General features: G+C 35.4%; 1 protein-coding gene across 2 annotated transcripts; it reads right to left on the bottom strand.

Annotated features, from left to right (window-relative positions):
- Nucleotides 1-1,421: 1,421 nt before the first annotated feature.
- On the bottom strand, nt 1,422-15,428 carry CFAP96 (cilia and flagella associated protein 96). 2 transcript variants are annotated; one of them, XM_061134859.1, is made up of 8 exons: nt 15,087-15,426; nt 13,050-13,235; nt 11,746-11,965; nt 10,172-10,309; nt 10,002-10,077; nt 8,140-8,319; nt 3,268-3,434; nt 1,422-1,661 (listed from the first exon to the last, which is right to left on the bottom strand). In XM_061134859.1, exons 2-8 carry the CDS (start codon nt 13,147-13,149, stop codon nt 1,613-1,615), a joined length of 930 nt encoding a protein of 309 aa, XP_060990842.1. In that variant the 5' UTR covers nt 13,150-13,235; nt 15,087-15,426; the 3' UTR covers nt 1,422-1,612. The 2 variants fall into 2 exon arrangements, with proteins under 2 accessions (XP_060990842.1, XP_060990843.1); XM_061134860.1 differs by lacking the exon at nt 3,268-3,434 and having other exon boundaries at nt 15,087-15,428.
- Nucleotides 15,429-15,460: the final 32 nt, after the last annotated feature.

Genomic DNA, 15,460 nt, shown 5'->3' with positions numbered 1-15,460 from the left:
GACAACAGGAAAACTTCTCTGTGCCCTCTGAATCCCTTCAAAAGTCACATGGTGTATCTGGATTGACCTGGCTTCTCCATCATTGGAAAAAATCGGGTATAGAAGCAAAGCACTGCAGCCTCTACACATTCTGATTTTTCAGCTCTGGGAGGCCTAGAATGGCAGAGGGACAAATACTAAGAAAAAAACCAAGAATCAAAAATAACTCCCCCAACACATCATACTAATCAGTTCAGTTCAGCCGCTCAGTCGTGTCTGACTCTTTGTGACCCCATGAACTGCAGCACGCCAGGCTTCCCTGCCCATCACCAACTCCTGGAGCTTAACTCAAACTCACGTTCATCAAGTCAGTGATGCCATCCAACCATCTCATCCTCTCTCCTCCCCTCTCCTCCTGCCTTCAATCTTTCGCAGCATCAGGGTCTTTTCAAATGAGTCAGTTCTTCACATCAAGTGGCCAAAGTATTGGGGCTTCAGCTTCAGCATCAGTCCTTCCAATGAATATTCAGGCCTGATTTCCTTTAGGATTGACTTTGGCCTCCTTGCAGCCCAAGGAACTCTCAAGAGTCTTCTCCGACACCACAGTTTAATTAATAGATACTGTAAACTTCCCTTTTAAAATACCACCACTACCCCACCCCGACTGAATGAGAACTATTGAGAGATACCTCACAATGAATTACGGGAATGTATTTAAGTCATATCTGTTAACAGATTTTTTAAAGTGATAGGGCCAGTGAAGAGGTAACATGGGAAGGAAAAGGATAAGACCTAGAGAGGCACCTACAGGGGAGAATGAGAGAACACCAAGGACCAACTTCATCCATCTTGAAACCTGGCCATTTTTTATAAGATACTGAACTGAAAGTGCATTCCCCACTCTTCCATCCCCCCCACACACCCCACACCACCACCAACCCTGCTCAGCCTGGGGCTGCCATTGGCAGATCTGATGCTTTACACAGGCTATAAATAGAAGGCACCATACCACATTAACTGAGCTATCTGCCTCACCATACAACACATGTATACGAGAATCTATTAAATAAGACTGGATCAGTATTTCCCTGATGTTAAGAATGCTTTAATGGACTGAGACACTTGGATAGCTGTCAACTCAACCTCCACATACCTCCAAGAAGGAACAGCAAATTAAGAATTTACTGTAAAGCAACTATACTCCAATAAAAATTAATCTTAAAAAACAGAAACAAAAACGATACCACTTAATAGAAAAATAAGCATTCATTGTGCATGTTCTACCCCTCCAGTCCCCATTTTCATCCCTACCCTCCAACTCGGCAATATTTTTAATGTTAAGAGCAAAATATGTCAAATCAAAGAGTACACTTTGAGATTTTATAACAGTCTCAAGCATTCCTAAACATCTCCTCAGAAACACAGATCAAGAAACATAGCAATTATTAACAAATACTAGTCATTTATTGATGTAATAGTATGAAAAGAAGGAAAAGCATTAGTCACAGCCTTAAATTTCTTTTAAATGTTTGAGCTATTTGTTCCACACATCTTATATATTTTTTCAAATAATGAGCACTTGATAGTGAATTTTTGGAAGTCAGGACCTGTAAGGTTATTTGTCTTCCAGATGCTAGTAGGACTGTACTGAAGCAGTCTTGTAGTTCTTCATATTTAGTGCCCTAAAATTGGAAAATAAATGCACATTTAATTTTATAGGTGCAGGTGATAGGTGTATGTTCTTGTAAAAAAATATCTTGCAATTAAAAGTTAACAATCCAAACAAAACCAGATTTCCTCACCAAAGAAAAAGCTTCACGTATATCAGATATACTTTTAAAATGTAATTTAAGAGGGAAAAACTGGTTTATGAGACCAATTTTAAATACTACTTTCCAGAGTTTTAAAATTAGGCTAAAAAAGAAGCTAAAACTTGATCTAGGATAATATTTGTGATAATGTAAAAAAAAGATATTTCAATAAACTCAAAATACTAAACAAATGATAAACTTCTGAACAATCGGATACTTTTTTCCTTTGCTTTAAACATGTGTGCTAGAGCATCATAGAATTTTCTCAGATCTGTTCTCTGGATAACCAGAAAACTTGAAACCACACTCCTCCCCACTCCACACAAAATTCCATTTATTTGAGTGTGAGTGTGTTGAGGAATATTCTAACTTAACTGTCAGTTCAGTTGTCAAAGGATAAAGGTCAAAGGACATGGAAAAAAGGCTCCACATCTTTGTTTCCCAAATGAATCCTCTACCAACTAGCCTGCAAAAAAATATTATTCCTATAGATAACAGTTAAACTATATAAATAATGAAGGGCAGCCTTACTTTTGTGATTATAATAATGATGTTTTTACAATCACTATCCACAAGTGATAAAGATGTACTATTGTTTCTACAAAAGGAATATGAATTTGATGTCCTTTTCCTAATCCATTGTATGATTACAATGAACTTACAAATACATAAGTTAGTCAGATTGGCATTAAAACTTTTTCAGTGAATAGGCAGAAAGGGAATCAAATAAATTCTTCAGTATTTATAATCTTTCACACATAACAAAAGAATGACAGACTATCCTTTTCTAAATTATATTCTGAACTTCTAAGAACTTTTCAGTTTTGAAAGTGCTCAAAACGTAGGAAAGATTTGAGTTTTATGATACATGAATAATATACACTTTTCCTCAAAGTATTCTTAATTAATCAGAATATTTCCAGTTCTCATAGAGGATTATTTAAAAGTTAAAGACAGAGTAAGTGTCATTAAGAGTCCACACAATTACAGAGTCTGGGGCCTATACAGAGATAATAATTTAATGAGTCAAAAGATCCTTTTAAGAAACAGACAATGTTAATATGTACTGCTAAGTGAAATATATATATATATATATATATATATGCATGTATGCATGCTAAGTCACTTCAGTCATGTCTAACTCTTTGTGACCCTATGGACTGTAGCTCACCAGGCTCCTCTGTCCACGGGATTCTCCAGGCAAGAATACTGGAGTGGGTTGCCATTTCCTTCTCCAGGGGATCTTCCCAACCCAGGGATAGAACCTGTGTCTGTTTGGTACAGACAAATTAAGCTTTTTCAATTGGGAATTTCAGAAGATGGGAAAGAACTTCTACAGGAGAGGGCAGGTATAAAGAAGAAACTGAGATATCTAAAGTCACCCAGATTTGTCAAATTTTAAAAGTATATATAAATAAAAGATATTACTATGAAGAAATCTAAAAGCTGGAAATAATTTATGGGCTAATATTGCTACCTTTTGACGTTCAAAGCCATTATGCTTTCAATTGGTCTGCTTTTTGGTCCACCTGGTGGATGGAAAACCTTAGCACTTTTGCCGGATGGGCCTTTCAATTTAACCATGTAAGGGTCAACAGAATGTGAAGGGTAAGGATCAAATGTTCCTGCCTTCATTCCACCAGCCTACAAGTAAAAATGAGACAATTTAATATAGTTTTGTCAAAATGCTTCTAACAAAAATTAGATGTGAAAAAGGTCATACATATTTGTGTATTGTACATGAAGCTGATTTTACATTTAAAGAAAACTGTTTATTCTGTTTAATTCAAATACCATCAAAGGGTCTTCCTACAACTAATTTTATGGGTTAAGACACTATAATTCCAAAAGTTCTCTATTAAAATGCATATAGTTATAAGAAGGTAATATTCTAAACTATTGCCAACAGTTAATATTTTAGTGAGTTTATCAGATCAGGCTATGAACTACACAGGATGTGAGTCCATTCCTGAGGGAGTGAGACCCAGGTCACATGTATTTTGATACAGGAAGAAGTTAGCGTTCAGAACCAGAGGACGAGAGATGAGGCCAAAGGTAAAGTTTATCCAAAAGGAAGCCTGGCACAACACGAGTTCAGTAAACATCAGTAAATGATGGGGAAGATACTGAAAAAAAATTTTTTTTAAAAAATAAAGGAATAGCACATAGAAAAAGAAAGTGAGAGGCAAACATAATCCACAGTCAGTACTCCACACCAGCAAGGTCTGCATCCTCAGATTCATCCAATCTCAGGGTGAAAATACTTTTTAAACAAAGAATTCCAGAAAGTTCCCCCAAAGAAAAGTTGAACTTGACATGCACAGCAAAAAAAAATCAGTCCTAATGAGATGGATGAAACTGGAGCCCATTATACAGAGTGAAGTAAGCCAAAAAGATAAAGAACATTACAGCATACTAACACATATATATGGAATTTAGAAAGATGGTAACGATAACCCTATATGCAAAACAGAAAAAGAGACACAGAAATACAGAACAGACTTTTGAACTCTGTGGGAGAAGGTGAGGGTGGGATATTTCAAAAGAACAGCATGTATACTATCTATGGTGAAACAGATCACCAGCCCAGGCTGGATGCATGAGACAAGTGCTCGGGCCTGGTACACTGGGAAGACCCAGAGGAATCGGGTGGAGAGGGAGGTGGGAGGGGGGATCGGGATGGGGAATACGTGTAACTCTATGGCTGATTCATATCAATGTATAACAAAACCCACTGAAATGTTGTGAAGTAATTAGCCTCCAACTAATAAAAAAAAATAAATAAATAAAGGAATAGCATATAGAAAAAGAAAGTGAGAGGCAAACACAATCCACAGTCAGTCCTCCACACCAGCAAGGTCTGCATCCTCAGATTCATCCAATCTCAGGGTGAAAATACTTTTTAAACAAAGAATTCCAGAAAGTTCCCCCAAAGAAAAGTTGAACTTGACATGCACAGCAAACTATTTACATAGCATTCGCATTGTATTAGATATTGCAAGTAGTCTAGAGGTGATTTACATTATACAGGAGGATGTGCAAAGGTTACACGCAAATACTAAGCCATTTTATGTAAGGGACCTGAGCATCCTTGAATTTTGGTATTCTGGGGGTAGGGGACAGTGGTCTCGAAACCAATCCCCCATAGATACTGAGAAGTAACTGGATCATACATTGTACTTTTCTTAAAATCTATTAAGAGAAGTCAATCATTTTTGACCTATATGCAAAACAAACATTTGCTTTGACTTTTTAAACTGATACATATTAACAGGATTTTCCTCATATTATATATGGTCACCAAGAAAACTCTATTCAATCACAATAACTCATTTAATTAGGCATCCTTTCTCTTACAGTGTCTAAGCCAGATATACAAAAAAATGTGATTCATTTGAAAGATATGGTTGTAATTTTTCAAGTTATCAAGATTGAGACACATGGGTTATTTTAAAAGCAACAAATAATAAGGAATCTAAAGAAAATACAATTGATTAGTTAACTGATGTAAAAGCAAAACAGATGAATAGAAAATAGAAAAATGTATGTGGTAAGTAAACAAACTCACCAGATGATGCTTAAAAAATAAACAGGTAAATCTATATTATAAAGATTGAGAAATAGGTGGAAGAAATCTATACATATATGGAATACAAAAAACTGTAAGATAATATTTTTTTACACCTCTACATTGACACATTTGAAAACCTGAATTAAATGAATGGTTCTCAAAGAAAAATATTGTCAAAGTGACTCAAAGAGAGGACACCTACAGAAAATAGATGGACATCATGTAAGAAATTAAGCTGAGAACACTTACTATGAGAAGTCTTTTAAATTTTCAAGGAAAAGATATATTTGATGCTATTAAACTCTTACTTTAAGATGCTAGCATCTACCTATATCAAAATAGAACAAGGAATGTAAAAAATACAGACCAGTCACAACACTTACAATAATTGATGCAAAAATACTTAATAAAATATTAACAAATAAAACACAGTATTACACTTAAAGATTAATACAAAACAACACAACACAAGTGAGAATCATTTCAAGAAATATTATTTTTACTCACCTTATAATAAGTTAATGGAGAAAAACAAAGATGATCTAGATAGATTATACCAAAACATTCAACATAATTCTACAAACATTCCTGATTTAGTCTTATTTTTTTAAACATGAATGCTAGAGGTTATTCCCACGATCCCCATATTATGTCTAAACATTGGGCACAAGCATGACATGAGACAGAGAAATACTGGAAAGGAAGGAGCAAAATTATTTGCAGATAATATAATCACATATCTAAAGATCCAAAGAGAATCAATGAAATACCCATTAGAATATAAAATTTAATAAAGTGCCAGTTACTTTAAAAAAATCAGATGTTTTAATAAGAACAAATAATATAAGGGGACTGATGGGGAAAAGAAACTATTGACCAGGACCTTAAAATAAGAATAAACATGATACATAAATCTACGTGAAATAAAATATAAAAATCCACAAGACAAAGGTTTCTGTAAGTAGCTTAATTCTAGATAAGAAGATTCAAAGTATAAAAATCCTAATACAAACTAAAATCTAAAGATCTCATTTTAGAGCAAAACACCAAAGGTCTTTTTTCCCCACAACTTCACAAAATAATTCCAAAGTTCTACATAATAACTACTGGAAAACAGTCATATAGACGTATTTAAAGAAGAAGAAAAAGAGACTAGACCACCCAATATTAAAATGCAATAATAATTAAAAGTAGCTTGGTACTGGTAGAAATAAACATCAATTAAACAGAATGAAGATTCAGGGGAAAAAACACTAAAAATGGGAATTTTGATTTGATAAAGTGGCATTTCAAAACAGGGGTGTTAATTATTCTATCTGTGAGATCAGGAACAACTGGCTCTTTAAAAAACAATTTCACTTAAGTCTAAGTATAATAAGCTGCACCCATTTTAAGTTTACAGATTCTGTGAGTTTTGACAGATGTGGTTTTTCCAGTAGTCATGTACGGCTGTGAGAGTTGGACTATGAAGAAAGCTGAGAACCAAAGAATTGATGCTTTTACACTGTGGTGTTGGAGAAGACTCTTGAGAGTCCCTTGGACTGCAAGGAGATCCAACCAGTCCATCCTAAAGGAGATCAGTCCTGGGTGTTCACTGGAAGACTGATGTGGAAGCTGAAACTCCAATACTTTGGCCACCTGATGCGAAGAGCTGACTCATTTGAAAAGACCCTGATGTTTGGAAAGATTGAGGGCAGAAGGAGAAGGGGATGACAGAGGATGAGATGGTTGGATGGCATCACTGACTCAATGGACATGAGTCTGGGTAAACTCCAGGAGTTGGTGATGGACAGAAAGGCCTGGCATGCTGCAGTCCATGGGGTCGCAAAGAGTCGGACATGACTGAGCGACTAAACTGACTAACTGATACACCCTTGAAACCACAAAGGCAATCAAGATATGGAACACATCCTCCCCTCAAAGCATCCTTCTGTCCATAAAACTGAATTTTGAAAAAGATAAAAGCTGGATCCTTGCCTTGTTCTTTCCATCAAAATATATTCCAGATGAAAATTTAAATGCAAAAGGATAAGACTAGTTAAAGAAATCAAGAATGCATATTTCACTAACATTGCTGGGAAGGAAAGATATTCTGAGAATGACATAAACTCAGCACAGAGGACTGATAAAACCATTATTTTATATGATTTTATCATTATAAACCTTATATTAATGATAAATCATTATTGCTATTTCTGAATAGCACAGAATACTATAACCAAAGATTCAACAGACTAGAAAAATTATTTTCAACACAAATGTTAAAACAATATCCTTAATATATGAAAAGATCTTACAGATCAATATGAAAAAGACAAATGTCTTAATAGAACATCTGCAAGTAAAAGGAACACACAATTCACAGAAAAAGAAAAAACCAAGGTATAAACTAAGTCTATAAACTGTAAGAAAGATTTTTATTTTTATTCACACTTGTAAACCTCAGCAGAAGGGAGACAGTTCATTTTAATCACCCTTCAAAAACTAAAGATGGTCTGACTTTTTATGGTTTTGAGAAAAACTATACCTAAGATCTAGACAGGTGCTTAGAAAATTCATTGTAAATTAAAATACTTTAGAGATGAGTAATAATTATTTCATAAGGGTATCATTATTCCTTATGGTATCCACACACTATGACTTTTCATAATTTCATCAAAACGGGTTCCATGATTCATGGCATGAATATAAACAAATGGGAAAAAAATAATATGACAGCAAGAGGCAACATTTCCTTATGATGCTTAATATTTTTTCATTCTAAAAACTTTAACTTACCTTTTTACCAGGAGAAGAGGGCTTAAAAGGGTTTCCAACTATTTCTTTCTTCTCTACTTTTTTAATTGGTGGTAAAGGTTCCTCAGACATGTAAGGATTGGCATCAAAATATTCCCTTGGGTAAAGATTTAATTTGAAAGCTGTCCCTTTGAGTAAACGACGGTGTTCTTCATTCTCTTTCTGTAAATTAAGGAGTTTGAAATTATATTAGAAAAAAAAAAAAAAGAAATTATATTAGATAGCAAAATGTACTCAACACTGGAAGTAACGTAAAGTTAATTTAACTTTAAATTTTAATATAAGCATGTAAGTTTTTTAAGTATATACTGCTGGGTTCACTTTTTTAAAACATTCCTTTGTTATGTTCTATTTTTATGATACAAAAGACATGCTTGCTTAGGAAAAAGAACAGCTATGATTGTTCATCTTGAATATAAATTTATTTGATGTATATAGATATATCACTTGAGCAAATCTTTATTAACTATCTATAATATGATAAAATGCATTAAAAATAAAAGTCAGTTTCTAGCTCAAACCCTAACTCCTTCCTGCTTTCCAGCATTTCCCAGGGACACTGGAAAGGCTACTGACCCTTTAAGTGTCACATTTTCTTCAATGATAAATGACGATCATAACATCCCCCAGACCCTTTATGCTATGATAAAGATTAAACGTGATTATGTGTTCAAAGTACCTGGCACATGGTAGGCCTTCAAAGAAATGTCAGCTTTTCTCCTAAGAACAAGGAACACTTACTTTTTACATTACAACACTTTTATGTTACAATATTATTTTAGAAAATTCAGGGACATAAAATTTCTGACTTATGAATAATAAGTTCTATTCATAAGAACTATTCTTATGAATAGTTCTAAATGCAGAATGAAAATGTTTTATTCTAAAGAGAGGAAAGAATCTTATATCCATAAACTTAGGATGAAAGACCAATTACTAAGCTATTGATAAAACTGCCTTGTATGTATTTATATATTAGGTATTATCATTCCTATAGAATATTATGTATTATTCTATCCTATGTAAAAAGTAGTTTACATAGAATTTTATATAAAGTGAAGAGTTCATACACAGAAACAAGAGATGACTTGTTTCAAATGACCAAGGTTTCTGCTCAATTTAATAGAAAACTTTTCCTGGGTTTGGACATGCCCATTTGCAAAACTGGCTACTATCCTTCTATCTTGTGCGTGCATGCATGCGTGCTAAGTCACTTCAGTCATGTCTGACTCTGTGCGACCCTATGGTTTATAGCCCGCTAGGCTCCTCTATCCATGGGATTCTTTAGGCAAGAATATTGGAGTGGGTTGCCATGCCCTCCTCCATCTATCTCACTGCCATTTAAAGTCACCACAGCCAAAAGTATTGAAGACTGCATGCTGAAAAAAACAAAAATTTAAAAACCTGTATCCTTCTCTAGTCTCCACTTCCTCCCTTCTCCCCAACACTCTTCCATTCTGTTCACTCACCATAATGGCCTGATCAGCCCAAAAGGACTACCACTACTTTCTTAGGCACAAAACATTAGGGTGTGTTGGGAATACAGCTAAGGATTAGGATACAATGCTTAGAATCAAAATAGAGCAGAGTTAATCAGGCCAGGCAGACAGAAGTCTCACAGCTAGTTTAGAGAGATGGAAGATAAACTATAGCAGGAATTAAAGCTCATCCAGGGAATCTAAAATCAAAACGGTAAAATTATCATAATTCCTAAACATCAATCTGCCATTGCCCACATAATACAAATAGGTAAAACAAAATAAACCCTAATTGGATCACAAGTGAATTCTCTAAGTCAACTAAATAAGAGAAAGATTGAAAGAAGTTACAAGAGATTCTTTTACCTTGTTAATTAGTTTTGCCGCATCATAGAGATCAGAAGAGTGTGAAAACTGCTTACCTATGGTAATATTTGCATAGCTAAGGAAGGAAAATAATGATGATGACTTCAGGGTTCAGAAATTAAATTTTTTAAATTCAAAACAAATGATATGAAAGTACTGAAATATCTTACCCATATCCAGTTCCTTTCTTTCCTGGGTTTGTGTATAAATTCTTTCCAGGTGGCTCATATTTTTCTTTGGGTTTAGACTGTGCACTGAAAAATGGGACTGGTCCACCTATGGTTCCATAGTAACTTCCTAATCCACAGCTTAAATAAGTGTAACAAGAACAAAGAGAAGCAAGGTAAAATAGTGAACTTCGTGTTATATGTATTTTACCAAAATTTATAAAATATCATTGAAAGAGGAGCAAAATATATGCAGTAGATTTGACGTGCCTAACTTTGGTAAGGAAAAAAAAAAAACTTTTGTTATTTTTGTTGTTGTTATTTTTTTAATCTAATTTTCCCTATTATTCAAAGTCAAAAATTCCATTTTAAATGTTCTACATAAACAAAACTTAGCAATCTCTAGGAGGTTAGAAGAGTTTACATTAGTTCAGTTAATCATAAGAATAAATAGACCCTTTTGTGTGTTGTTCTACTATGTTTTTTCTAAAATTAGTTTTTATTTAAGCATAGTTTATTGACAATATTATATTAGTTCCAGGGGATGGGAAAGTTGAATAGGAAAAAAGTTGTTTAAAGGATAAAATATGTATGTTACATGAAAAAGAAATAAAGTACCAGCCCCAAAGATACACATGGGAATTTACATCTAAGAAGAAAAGTAAGAAACCCCAAAAAAAGTAGTAGTAGTAATAATAATAAATATATAATAATATAAATAATATAAATTAATATAAATAATAATAAATAGTTCAAACTTCTCCAAAGTGTACAAAGGTAGGAAAAGATAAACTATAATAACAGAAAAGAAGACATTCTCCACTCTTAATAAAGACAATTTAACTTGGAAGACTGAAGCTTTACTAATCTCAAAATCACAAATAAGCACAAAATTATTTTTCAACCAATCCTCATCTGTCATAAACTCTAGATTAAGAATCAATGTTACTGAGTGTGAATTAACATTATAAAACTCAGCTATATTATAATCACATAGATTATATCATTTTATCTGTTTAAGGATTTAAAGGTTAAAAAAAAAGAAACTCTTGACAATTTTTACAACTAAAATACTGTTTCCCTACATGTAACTTCATCATGATTTTTAAACAATGTACCTTTGATAAATTATCCTTTTTACCCAAAAAAGATTAAAAGATTTCTCCTAATTTCACATTTTTTATTTATACTTTTTTAAAGCTTTAAAAAGCAGAAAAAATAGTCAAGGCCACAGACATGATGACCCAAGGCAATTTTTTTTTATAGTCTGACTATTGTAAGATTTACAACTAAAACTTATTTTCATTATTTAGTTGGCTTTATTGGTATAAACTGATAGAGAATAGTGACATAGATGATTAAAAATTTAATGTGACAATGAGAATCTACTTAATCAATTACCCCGCAACTTAAATCATCCAATATAATTGTCTCCATCTAAGATAAACTCAACCTAAAAGTCACACTTTAAAAAATGAGTCATACATAAGTCAGTCCGACAGAAAAATCAACAACTTAGGCTGGAGGAAAGAGAGTGATGCAGGAGATAGATTTAAGATTTTCTCCTTAATACTTACGGCTTTTTCTCTCCATTGCTAGGGAGGAAGGCTTTGTTTCGATTTTTTTTGGCTTCTTCCATCATGTGCCGTCTCCTCACTTGATTCGGATTGACATAGCCTTCACCTTCAAAAATCCTTACAAAATGGGGATCAAAATAACCTGCCTGGAGATTGGACATTTCTTTGGATCCTCCAGGTAGAATCTGTCTATTTTTGCTTGCAGCTTCATTAAAGGGTCCTTTAAAGATAAAATAGGAATATCACAATTTTGAGCTCACCATTAATAAAAGGACATGAAAAATAACAGAAAACTTTCCTGATCCTTGCCACTAGAACACCAGGGCAACAGAGAAAAGTTTCAAAACGTGATTTGAGCCAATGAGTTTTGAGATCTTAAATGCTGTTTCAAAATGGTCACTGAAAGATCCGTATCAAAGGCTTCACTGCCAATAAGAACTAAGGCATTCCCATTAAAACATTTTAATAATTAGATTGAGATCCTCTTAAACTCTGAATCTGAGAGCTGGAAGAGGCCTTACAGGTTACTGAATCCAATACTTTCCCATAGGAAATTGTTTTGCATCTTGCCTTTTTAATAATTTATCTTAGAGATGTTCCATATCAGTGTATTCTTTTTTATTGTTTTATTTATGACTCTTCTAAAAATCTCTCAGGTATTTATTTGGCACTTCATTTTCAAGAAAGTGATCATGGATGGCCATTTTAGATGTAAATGTAAATGCTATTTGTATAGTAGGGTGTCTCAACTAAGAAAAAAAAAGCCAATGGTTCAGTCTCTCCGTGGTTGTGATTCCCTTTCTGGGCTTTCCAGGTGGGGCGCCAGTGGTAAAGAATCTGCCTGCCAATGCAGGAGTGACAGGAGATTGGGGCGATTCCTGGGTCCAGAAGATTCCCTGGAGAAGGAAATGGCAACTCACTCCAGTATTCTTGTCTGAGAAATCCCATGGACAGAGGAGCCTGGAGGGCTACAGTCCATGGGCTTGCAAAAGAGTCGAACACAACCTGAGCGACTAAACAACAACAAACAATATAAATATTCTGGGAGAAAACTGCCATGCACCTTGAAAACAAATACAAATACCTATGAGGAGAATATATGAAGGTAGGATAGTGCAAGAAAATGAGCTTCCTGATCTTACAAAAAAAAGCTCTCTCTTACCGATGTTGAAATTTCACAGGTGTTTTCAACTTTATACCTAAAGCTTTAAAATACAGACCGTTCAAAAAGATCATTTAACAAACATTAAAATCAAGAGGAAACATCCACTCTTAGGCTGTAAAGAAAACCAAATTATACTTACGATTAAACTGTGAGACATATTTATCACCCACAGTAATATATTCCATCTCACTGAAGAGGCCAATCCTCTCCATATCAGTTTTCCCTCCTTCCGCAGGCATGGCTGTTCCTTGGGAGCCGTGTGCTCGATGTTGGTGACTTCAGCGGGCTTCTTAGTGCTACTTCTATAGCAAAATTCTACTCTACACTGGAAAATACAGGAGAAAATTTAGGGAAAAGCTGATTCTAACTTTCAATCCAAAATTTTTTCAGTCTGAGAGTTACCATGCACATAGTTCCATCATAAAACAATAGTCCCAACTACATGGGGGAAGAATCTACTTTGTGGGGAGGAGGGGGAATAATGGAAATTATTCCTCCCCTTGAGTCTCCAGCTGAAGTATCCAAAAATTACAAAGAAATGTTTATCTGTGGCACTGCCATTCATCTGTCACAAATAGTAGTATTATGATGGTACAGTGTGGTATAAATACTGTATAAACAACATCCTTCTTTTGAGATATTCAAAGTTGACTGAAAGATCTTAATTATATAAGGCAGTCATTTTTAGTTTAAACTCTTCTATCTAAACATACTACATTGTCCCTTGTATTAAAAATTACGACTTACTTTTACAGAATGCACAACACACCTAGGCATTACCCTATAGTTCTTGAATTTTTTCAAGTTTAAATGTATATAACAAATGTGCCACTTGGTGAAATCAGTTCACAACAGGGATAGAAAGGGGGGACAACTGACTAAGCAAGATAAACACGAAGAACAGCAAAACAAAAATCCACAAGGAATTCAGAATATTTGCTAAAGAGCAGACTGCAACTATGAGTTCTTGAAATATCACTCTAAATACGCAACTATGTATTCGGATGTTTCCTTTAATTAGACATGTTCTAAAAAGTTGGACCAAAGAGCTAAGAATACTTGCCTCCATTTCATGGTGACATTTTTGAAGCACCAACTAGATCTAGGTACTGGACACATAAGTTGCTGAATAAAACAAACATTGGCTTACACTTCCCAGTTTATAATCCAAGGTAAGAAACTTCTGCCTTGAATTTAGAGCAGGCTGTTTCTATGACAGTAACAGGATTGCCTATTTGAATCTGTGGCTCATCCTTTCCTCTTCCTTGCCATCCTACCTCTGATCACCTATGCCTTAAAACTAAAAGTCAGTCAGTTGGAGGGCACTAATTCGATTTGTTCCATGTTTCAAGGCTCCATCTCCACTGCAGCCTTAAAGTCTTTCTGTGCTGCTACAGGGGCTCAAATCCTGTGGCTCATAAGGCCACTATCACCCTCATCTGTCACCATGGGAACCCCTCTCCCTGGAACCTAAGCTCCAATTGTCTTTCAGTTCTCAAGTCGGCCTCTCTCCAACCACAGGACACTAGCACACACTGTTTCACTTTCGGCAGGTACTTCACTGTGCCTATCCCTTTCTTTCCTCAATAAATACTGATCCTTCTGATTGTTTAGCTCATTCTTCACTTCCTTAATTCACTCCATCATAGCGCCAAGTACTTCCCTCTCCAAGCCCTGATCATGGATGTTTCTTTTATATTGGGTTATTTTACATTCACCTTGTAGGGATCTTAAATTAACTGCTGTTTTCCCTCACTAAACTGTGGGCTCCAGGAAGACAGGAACACCCAACGAAGTGTGACACAGAGGAAAGAAAGTAAAGGGAACAAAAGGGGAGTTTTTGCCTTGAATTCTTCCACTACTTAACTTTTTTTGAGCAGCACTGGCAAAATATTTGATTCATTTATTTAACGTTTTGCAAAACCCTCCTCTGAGTTGGGCTTGCTGGTAGAAGTTATAAAACTGAGATTTTAAAAGGCATAGATACTGCTGTTAGGGAGCTTATACTTTTAAAGAAGACAATAAAGTATAACACAGTGGAACACGGCAAGTACCCTTCCAAAGTTATGGATAAAGTGCCCTAAGGGATGAAGAAGGGACAGAAAACTTCTGGGGGAAATGATGTCCCATTAAGGAAACGGAGGTTCAGAGTAGCCAGGTATCTAAAAGACAGTACCTGATGGCTGCGAGTACCTAGTCACCTCGGAGAAGGGTACAAAGATCAGAGATCAGATTGTCCCAGCTCCAGTCCGAGCCTGGCTGCAGGAGCGACCAGCGCCACGAAGCAGCCGCCGCGCGAGCGATTCCCGCGCTGTACCTCGCCACGCAGCCTTTCCGCACGCTCGCGGAGCCACGGAGACCGTCTGCGGCGCGTTGCCCCGGCTACGGGAGAATCCATTCCGAGAGAGAACGTTGAGGGAGGCTAGGTGGAGGGTTCGCATCCGGATCGAGGAAGACACAGACAGAAAGACGTCAAGAGGGTGCGGAGGACCTGCATCCATCTTTCGTTAGGACTTCCGCTCCCCGCCCCGTTATCCCCCCGCGAGATCT

This window comes from Dama dama, chromosome 32, assembly GCF_033118175.1.
Source record: "Dama dama isolate Ldn47 chromosome 32, ASM3311817v1, whole genome shotgun sequence".
NCBI classification, from domain to species: Eukaryota; Metazoa; Chordata; class Mammalia; order Artiodactyla; family Cervidae; genus Dama; species Dama dama.
The sequence above is the reverse complement of the archived record's forward strand: the minus strand, read 5'-3'. Positions and strand labels throughout refer to the sequence as shown.